The following is an 8,982-nucleotide window of genomic DNA, read 5'->3' as shown; positions in this document are numbered from 1 at the left end:
CTCCGCGAGGGCGGGAGGCGCCGATGCCGGCGCAGCAGCTGGGCGACGTGCGCTGCCAGCTCCTGCGGGAACTGCCGTGGGCTTGGTATCTTTTGTCAAACCCCTGAACTGCCAGCGTTCAAAGGGCACTTGGTTTCAGTTCTTTCCTAATAACCGAAAAATACCTTCATGTGATGCTAACATAGTCAGTGTAACAGTTAAGCATCATGGGGAAAAAAATCATGGAGATAGGACATATCTTTTGTTTAGACTTCTGTATGCACTTGGTTTGAGGCTTACAGAACTGTGGGGTTTACAGTAGGTTCTCCTCTGTGGAGCAGGCTAGCCATATGGTCTCTTGCAGATTGGAAGAGCAGCATGGACTACTTTTTCTTTGTCTTGCAATGTTTATTTCTCTTCTCACTAGACCTAAAAATTCAAAACAGCCAGAGCGGGAAGAGAAACGAGTCCTCGGTCTCGTGTTGCTGCGAGGAGAAAACCTGGTATCCATGACAGTCGAAGGACCACCTCCAAAAGATGTAAGGAGAATGAGTGCAGAACTAAGGAGGAAAAAGGGGAGGGATGGCTGATAAATTTGCTTCCTTGCAGGAGAATGCTACTGCAGTATTGTTGTAGACCTACAGATGTTGTTGTGACTAGGTCCAACAAATTTCACTGCAGGAAATTCTGATCACTTTGTGGGCTTGGACATTAATTGGACAGAGCAGGGCTGTGGGCATTCCTAGGATCTAAGGACTTTTGTTCTGATAAATCTTTCTTTGTGGGGGGTGTGTGTGTGTTTGCAGACTGGAATTGCCCGAGTACCTCTTGCTGGAGCTGCTGGAGGACCTGGAGTTGGGAGAGCAGCAGGGAGGGGAGTACCAGCAGGTGCACCCATGCCACAGGCTCCAGCAGGATTAGCTGGCCCTGTCAGAGGAGTGGGGGGACCATCCCAGCAGGTGAGGTGGTGTGACCCATTAAAAAAAGAGTTGTCTACTATATTCTGGGGTGACTTTAATTCTTGGTACCAATGTGATGCAAGCAATCGGTGGAGTGGAAGAACCATAATCTTAGCTTCTGTGAACAGGGAGTCTGAGCCTAGCAAGGCTTTTTGGTGCTAGATCCCCCACGAATTCTGTCTTATACAATGGAAGAAGAGGCTTGAGAAGTGCAGCTTCTTGTACAGAATTCAAGTGATATCCATTGGATTGCATTACAGGCTTATAGCATTATTTGATATGTTGAGAGGAGACTGGTGTAATTTTCTGAAGGGAAAAAGAAATCTTATGTTTTAGTTATTGCTGTAAAGCAGATGTTCTGTTTCTGTGAGCCTGTTTATTTTGTTTACAGGTTATGACACCTCAGGGTCGTGGAACAGTTGCAGCTGCTGCTGCAGCAGCCACTGCTAGCATAGCAGGGGCCCCAACTCAGTACACACCCGGGCGTGGGGGTCCTCCCCCACCCATGAGCAGAGGAGCACCTCCTCCAGGTAGGTATTACTCTGTAGAGTGGCGCAGCCAGTAGCTCGTGTCATGTGGCAGAATGGGTGATAAAGAGGCACTTATCGAAGTCTGATGAAGATCTGGTGTTGAGGAGGATCATTCTGATACTGAGGTAGTGCCTCCAACAGTCAGCTGGGTCCATATGCTTGTTCTTTCTCTGGCTTAAGGAATGATGGGACCTCCTCCAGGCATGAGACCACCTATGGGCCCACCAATGGGAATGCCACCTGGCCGAGGTGCTCCTATGGGAATGCCCCCACCAGGCATGAGACCACCACCCCCAGGAATGAGAGGTGAGCAAAGGTTATCTTAAATGCCGAGAAGCTGGGAAGCTGACTGCTGCAGTGCCTGCCCAGCTATCTTAGTTGTCAGTAAACGCCACAGTCCCCCAAAAGGGGTCCTAAGGCCTCTGAGCATGGAGAAAACATCTTTCTGGTCTAGCCTTGCTTCTTTCCTCTTTGATAGACAACTTTTTTCCTTTATTCCCAGGACCCCCTCCACCTGGCATGCGTCCACCACGGCCATAAGATACTCATAATGTACTCCTGAACTGTGAGAAGACTGATTAAGGGAATGTACTGAGCAGTACCAACTGTCAAAACCTTGCCCTGTACATTTTATATTTACTGCTTGTAAAGTTTGCCCTTTTTAATAAAGCTGGGAAACCCAATACTTTGAGTCACTATTGTCCTGGTCTATTTCAGGAGTGCAGCCATTACTTTTCACTCCTGCACTTTGGTCACCCCAGAAGAGCAGGTTTGAAGCTGATTTTAAAAAAATTAAAAAAAAAATAAAATTGGGATGGTAGAGATGGTAAAAATTCAAAGGAAGTTTAACATTTCAGTGAGAGGAAGTGTGGGTTACTGATCAGTTCTGTCCCTGCTTTATTCACACTGTGCTCGTTTGTACAGTGATGCCTGTATCACAGACAGTCATCTCTGGTGTGCTGCATCGAGCTGCTGCTCATTAGCCTGCAGTAAACCTGCCTGGCCTTCCTAGCTGGAGCTGCAGTGCTTTTAGCCACAAAGCCAGGACAAGCAAACCTATCGTCGATTCTGCAGAGTAATATAGAACAGCCTTGATTTTTGTTGTCTTCCCTTCTTGCCCCTTTCTTCACATAGAAGCCTCCTGAAGATTTGGTTTAACTCGTGTGTTACCTCTGAAGCCATCCTGGTGAGATGCAGTCTTTCAGGCTTTTTTTCCCTCTTTTAGAAATAAGCTCTCAACCACAGAAATCCTTTTTCAGCCATATTAATTAAACAAGATCACAGAATTATATGAACAAAGCAATAAATATATAGTTTTTGTCCTAAAGACTACTTGACTTACACAAACAGATAGAAAAATGTAACGTATCCTGGCTCTCAGCTGCTCTAGATATCCTATAAAAACAGAGCATGCTTTTTAGGAAAAAAGTCATCAATCCTTTATTGCATGGGGTGCTGAAAATATTTTCACACAGGGTCTTCAACCAGGTATTTAATGAGCATCCCAAAGCTATTCCAGAACTTGGAATAAAATCTTCAGTTTTACTGAATTTGTGTCCTCACAGCAGAAAGGACCTGGAGAGAATGTGTCTGGAATTGCCCATTTGGTAACTGCCAACATTTCTTACTTCCTCTTGTATCTGAAAGAGAAGATACTTGAAATTACTTTCACTAGCCCAACTCTCAGTGGCAGAAAAGGAGCAGCACCAAACATTTTCTAAACAACACTCTCCCAAGCAGAAGCCTAGGAATACGCTGTTAAAAGCAGTATCCTTGATTGCCCCCAGCATCAGACCTGCAGTAGGGAGGATAAGCTACTGCAGAACCAACAAACCTTTCAGCAAAGGCCTTTAAATAATCTCAAGAAGAGGAGGAAGAAAGCGAGGGGAAAAATAGTATCTTGGAATAATAAAGGGAGCTATACCTGGACTTGGATTTGAAATTTCCTCCCTTCCTACGCTGAGCCATACCCATGCGCTTCCGATCTTCAAATGATGGGCTTTTTAAAGAGAGGGGAGGCAGTAAGACAAAAAAACACTGAAGTATGTCAGTAATACAGGTACTTCTTGCAAGAATCCCTTGTCTGATTTGCCCACCTTTTTCCTCCCAGTATCATTCAAAGAATCCCTGAGAAAGTCCAGAGATCCAAAAGAGTCCCACCTACTAAAGTCTGGACTAATGTACTACTGCCAAGACCTTACCCAGCACGGTACTGCTTCAGGGCCCTCCTGCTCGTGTTGGTAAGCTCTTCATCAAACACAGACACGTTTTTCTTCCGCTTGGGGCCTAACACAGAGACAACAATGAGTATATCTGCTGTAAGGAGAAGGCCACAGCATGATCTTGTGTACCAGAACCCAGCGGCCCACAAGAGTGAGTCTAACCATCAGGGAAAGCAATGTCTCTCCTCTGCAAACACATGCCTTAGCCAAACACCTGTGGCCATTCCTTGAAAGCTCAGTGCCTCCCTCTGCACAAATTAGTTTAGTTTACCCATTTTTAGCAAAGTAAGTGACACTGTCAGCTGCAAAACAGAAATCCCCACCTGTTGGTACTACTGCTGGTTCCTCTTCTGGCAAGACTCTTGCTCGCTTTGCCCGACGATTCCTTTTCGCCAGCCGCTCGGCGTACATTTGAGATTTCAGTATTTCAAACTGTGACCTCTCCTCTGGCTGAAAGATGTTATAATGTAAGTTTACAGTGATAGAATGTTTTGCTACAGGAAAACTAGGATAGTCCACCCCAGGGTCCCATTTGTCCATAAATGTACTCACTGTCATTTGTACTTTTTTCTGCCTGTCCTGCATAAACTTCTTCCTCTTCTTCTTGCCTCGTAATGCTAGGTCAAACTCCTGCAGAGCTTTAGCCACTGAAGATAACGAAAAACACAGAATAAAGAACCTCTTAAAATACAGAGCAGAGTCCAGTTGCAGCTATGGAATTTAATATGGCAGCACTGTCATGACTCACGTTTCTCTTTCTTCCTCTCCTCACGGGTCTGAAACCAGCTCCGCTCCAAACCCTCACCCCCAGTCTCTTGTTTTCCTGTCTCCAGCTGCTTCTTTGCCCTATTGATCTGAGATAATTCAGGCAAGAAATAAACTCATTGTGGCTAAAAGAATCCCCCCCTCTCTCTTCCCTCTCTAGAGCAGGCAGGTTAAGTACATTAGGGTAACCTTATGCACTACGTCTCCTCCAGATTCTAAGAAAAGTATGTTAAAAAAACAAAACAAAACAAAAAAAAAACAAAAAACCACCACAAAAACCCAACACTTACCTGGGCCTCCGACTGCTGCATCTCACGTTCCTCACGCTCCAAGCACAGGACTGCATACACATCTTTCTCTAGATTCTCAATCTTCTCTCGAAATTTTAGTATGACATCTGAAAACACCACGTGAACATCAGAAGCAGCTCTTGTTTATTGGTACCTCTTTCAGTGTCCCTCTGTACCAAGGTATTCCCTTTGTACTGCTCTGCTGCTTTTTGCCTCATTGAAGTGAGTACCTTGGGGAAGAATTCTGGCTTTCACTGGTGTTTTTGCAGTCTTCACAATTTCCTTTAGCATCTTGCGCTCTTCCTCACCCACAAGTGAAACCGAGCGGCCAGCCCTGCCCGCTCTTGCTGTCCGACCCACTCGATGAACATAATGTTTGGTGGTGTTTGGCATAGTAAAATTGATTACCTATAACAGAAACAGTCTTAATAGGAAAACAGCATTAAAGGACTCATGAAAGAGTTCAAAAATGCAAATACTTACTGTTTTAACACCTTCAATATCAAGTCCACGTGCAGCCACATCTGTAGCTACCAGAATATCAATCTGCTCATCCTTGAAGCACCTGAGCAGATATCAAATGCATTAGCAAGGAATACAGTAATCCACTTTTGTCCTAAAACTTCCATCTCCTAATTTCTTTTTTGTCTGTGATTGGCAACTAAACCTGCTAATACCTGAGTGCTTCCAACCGCTGTGCCTGAGAGAGGTTCCCATGAAGTTCCCCAACCCGCAGACCCATCAGTCCAAGTAGGATGTGCATACGGTGAGCCTGCTTCTTGGTTTGGGTGAAAAGCATCACATGATCTGGGAAGGTTCGTGTCAGCAGAGCTGGAAGAAAGTCTTCTCAGGAGCCTGCTCCATAATCACCTACAAATTCCATCTCCTCTTTGCTCATCGCTAACCTGACACAATGGCCTCACGGTCCCCTTCGCGGTTGGGTCTGATCCGGATGAATTCCTGCCGCAGGAAAGGCGCAACATCCGTGTTGCTGTTCACAAAAATTCGCACGGGACTTTTTAGGGAAACAGAAGCCAAATCTTTCACCTACAAAAACAGGTTAAGAAAAAAAAGCCCACACAGTCTCTGGTAAAATAAAAGACTCGACAAACTTCTATTCACCTTTCTGCCTCAACATGTTTCTCAGCAGCCTCTCTTACCTCCTCTGTCATTGTAGCAGAGAAAAGCATTGTCTGACGGTGGCTGGAGCACAACTTGATTATTTCCTTCATCTGTTCCTCAAAGTATTCATCCAGCATCCTACACAGGAGGAAAACGGCAAGGGAAGGCAGCTTCACCTGGTTCTAGCTAAGAAACATTACTTAAGGCAGGGCGACAAAGACTGCCCTATAGCATGGGAGAAGGAAAGCAGAAAGCCACCATTTCATTTCTCACTGCTGTCCTGCCTGGCCTACCTGTCTGCTTCGTCCAAAATCAGCACCTCAACGCTGCTCAGGTGGAAAGAAGGGCAGTTGTGGAGATGATCAATCAGACGCCCAGGAGTGGCAATAAGGATGTCTGGCCCAGAGCGCAGAGCTGCTTCCTGAGTCTTCACATCTAGGCCACCTGAAAGAGAATGAACATGGACTGCTGACTCCCTGAGCAGGCTGCAGCACAGTACACAGATGCAAATTGCCTGAGGAATGGGAAACAACTCAGATTAATACCATATTCACAATTACAAGGGACTCCACCTTCTCCTTCTCAGAAACCAACAGACAAAACCGACAGCACCGTGTTGGAAGGCGAGCCTTTAAACGGCAGCACAGCTGCCAGAGGCACGCCTGCAGCATCAGCACAGCCTTCAGCTCTCCAACACAGGATTCCCAGTTTGGTGTAGCAGCGTACAGCGAGCGGCACTTCACGTCAGCAGCTCTAATACTCACCTACAGCAAGGCAAGTTGTGACACTGCTGAACTGCGCCAGCTGCTTGGTGACAGAGTGCACCTGAATCCCCAGTTCTCGTGTGGGCACGAGAACCAAGACCCGTGTTATCGGAGCCTGACGAGGTTTGTAAATCAGGCGCTCAAGGACAGGCAAGATGAAGGCAGCTGTTTTACCTAAATAAGAAAACGAACAAGAATTACCAATTACTGTGACTAGCTAGTTCTCCACATTTCCTGTGCCCTGCTCAACACCCTACCTGTCCCAGTGGCAGCACAGGCACAAATATCCTTCCCCAGAAGACCCACCGGGATACAGGCCTTCTGTATTGGGGTTGGTTGCTTGAAGCCAAGAGCTGTGATTGCCTACAAAGGAGATGGAGCAACTCAACTGTCGCTGGTATGGACGTGCCTGGAGTACTGTGCCCAGTGCTTGGCTCACCAGTACAGGAGACATGGACATCGTGGAGAGTCCAGCAAAGGGGCACAAAGATTATGAAGCGACTGGAGCGCCTCACATATAAGACAAGGCTGACAGAGCTGGGACTGTTCAGCGTACAAAAGATTGGGGATAGTCTTATACAGATATACAGATACGTGAAGGTAGGATCAGAAGAGGACGAAGCCAGGCTCTTTTCAGTAGTGCCCAGTGATGGGACCACAGGCAATCGTCACAAACTGAAACACAGGAGGTTCCCTTTGAACACCAAGAAATACTTTTTCACCGTGAGGGTGACTGAGCACTGGCAGTTTGCCCAGAGAAGTTGCAGACTCTCTGTCCTCAGATATTCAAAAGCTGTCTGGACATGCTCCTGCACAAGCAGCTCTAGGTGGCCCTACCTGAGCAGGCAATTTGGACAAGACGACCCCCAGAGATCCCTTCCAACCTCAGCCATCCCCTAATTCTGTGACATGCGAACACTCAAGATAGTGTTGGCATGTTGCAAATCAGAGAATGTTTTCCATTATTTGGGAATAACAGCTCCTAAAGGACGGTAACACTACCTCTCACAGGATTTCCTTTTCAGAGAGGATGCAAAGAGAAGTGGAATTTGACAGTTCTGATTGGTGGAGGGGAGACTAGATAAATACCTTTAGCAAAGGTCGTGACAGATTCATGTCCTGGAATGACAGATTCTCATCGTATTGAGACGCATCTTCAAAGAAGCTTTCTGCTTCCTAGAAACAGCAACAACAACAAAACTAGAACAACACAAGCGGCAACATGTTGTCAAAGGCTCTGGGATGTTTTTTGTGCTACAGTTTGTTATCCAAAGTCAAATTTCTTCAGAAGAAATGCTGAAGAATGACCTAGTGTCATTCTGTCCAACATTTACCATTTCTTTCTTCTTTGATCTCCTCTGTTCCTTCACTTTGACCGTATCTACAGAGAAAGCAAAATGTGACATGGATTAACAAAAGCACAACTGAACACTTAACAAGATACAGCAACTACCTTCATCTCCTACTTCTTGTTCTGAACAAGCTACTGAAGGAGAGGCTTCAGAAATAAGTAAAGGCATGCAAGGTAGGAAAATGCCAAACAAATATCCTTCCTCAGGGACAAATTCAATTAAAATACTATGGCTGCCACTCAAGACAAGCTTGATCAACATCAGAAAGAATGTCACAGAAGGAAGGCAACAAAAAATATAACATTCTTGTCCACACCCAGGAAGGCTTCACTACAGACTCTTCTCCAGTGAGCCAACAGTCTGTCCCATTCTTGCTCCTGACCATCTATGTGGTGCTAATACCTGCTTTGGTGAAGACTGTTTCATCATCCAAAGAATACTGAGACTCCACATCGTCCTCTTTTTCATCCCTACAGAAATCCTCACACTCCCTCTTTTTGGTTTGATTATCCTCAGTCTTTGCATCTTCATCTCTCACTTTTGCTAGTTTAGCTTCTTTTTCCTAGAAAAAAGATTAAAATTCTAAAAAGAAAGGTTAAAAAAGAAACTTCAGTCCTTTGTGACCTTTTGTTTGTTGTTGTTATCAGCTCACTTGCAGACCCCTGGTTTTGCATAACTTCAAGTATTAACAAATCTGCATTCTTGTGTGGCAGCAAACCCAGTGGAGGTGATGAGCTGCAGCTTGAGCGCTGCACCTCTGGATGCTTTCAGTGTCTGTGCCCCTGGAGGGAACACAGCAGAAGGCCAAACTCATACCACTTTTTCCTGCAATGACAAAGAAGGGCCCTAACCTGGAACTTCCTTTTCTGTCTCACTTTCTCAATCTTCTCATCCAGCGTCGTAGCTGCTCTCTAGGCAGAAAATCACAAAAGAGGAGATGTAAGAGGAGTCCTGGGGAGCGTGGGGCACTGTGGCCTCAGGCACTGCGGCCCCAGGCCC

The 8,982-nt window shown here is 45.8% G+C and overlaps 2 protein-coding genes across 2 annotated transcripts; one reads left to right on the top strand and one right to left on the bottom strand.

Moving 5' to 3' along the window:
* The first annotated feature begins 23 nt into the window (after positions 1-23).
* LOC103777008 (small nuclear ribonucleoprotein-associated protein B') lies at positions 24-2,147 on the top strand. Its single transcript, XM_008944542.1, has 6 exons — positions 24-76; positions 407-518; positions 786-938; positions 1,330-1,468; positions 1,649-1,774; positions 1,971-2,147. The coding sequence occupies exons 1-6, from the start codon at positions 24-26 to the stop codon at positions 2,006-2,008; spliced, it is 621 nt and encodes a 206-aa protein (XP_008942790.1). The 3' UTR covers positions 2,009-2,147.
* A 945-nt stretch (positions 2,148-3,092) lies between these two features.
* DDX27 (DEAD (Asp-Glu-Ala-Asp) box polypeptide 27) lies at positions 3,093-8,894 on the bottom strand (the record flags this gene model as incomplete). The annotated part of the gene is made up of 19 exons (XM_008944541.1): positions 3,093-3,108; positions 3,393-3,467; positions 3,670-3,754; positions 4,014-4,140; positions 4,243-4,337; positions 4,439-4,544; positions 4,746-4,852; positions 4,976-5,153; positions 5,229-5,310; positions 5,423-5,576; positions 5,651-5,792; positions 5,906-6,005; positions 6,161-6,311; positions 6,632-6,805; positions 6,889-6,994; positions 7,721-7,807; positions 7,966-8,012; positions 8,386-8,545; positions 8,835-8,894. Coding segments are annotated over 19 exons (2,052 nt in total), but the record flags the coding sequence as incomplete, so codon positions are not given.
* Positions 8,895-8,982: the final 88 nt, after the last annotated feature.

The sequence above is a fragment of the Merops nubicus genome, unplaced genomic scaffold (genome assembly GCF_000691845.1).
Source record: "Merops nubicus isolate BGI_N331 unplaced genomic scaffold, ASM69184v1 scaffold40387, whole genome shotgun sequence".
Lineage (NCBI taxonomy): Eukaryota > Metazoa > Chordata > Aves > Coraciiformes > Meropidae > Merops > Merops nubicus.
This window is presented reverse-complemented; position numbering and strand designations above follow the sequence as displayed.

Excerpts from the sequence above, each read along its gene's own strand:
- LOC103777008 (XM_008944542.1), top strand. The coding sequence starts at position 24 with ATGCCGGCGCAGCAGCTGGGCGACGTGCGCTGCCAGCTCCTGCGGGAA. Across the intron at positions 77-406 it reads CAGCTCCTGCGGGAACTGCC|ACCTAAAAATTCAAAACAGC; the intron begins GTGGGCTTGGTA and ends TCTTCTCACTAG. Across the intron at positions 519-785 it reads AAGGACCACCTCCAAAAGAT|ACTGGAATTGCCCGAGTACC; the intron begins GTAAGGAGAATG and ends GTGTGTTTGCAG.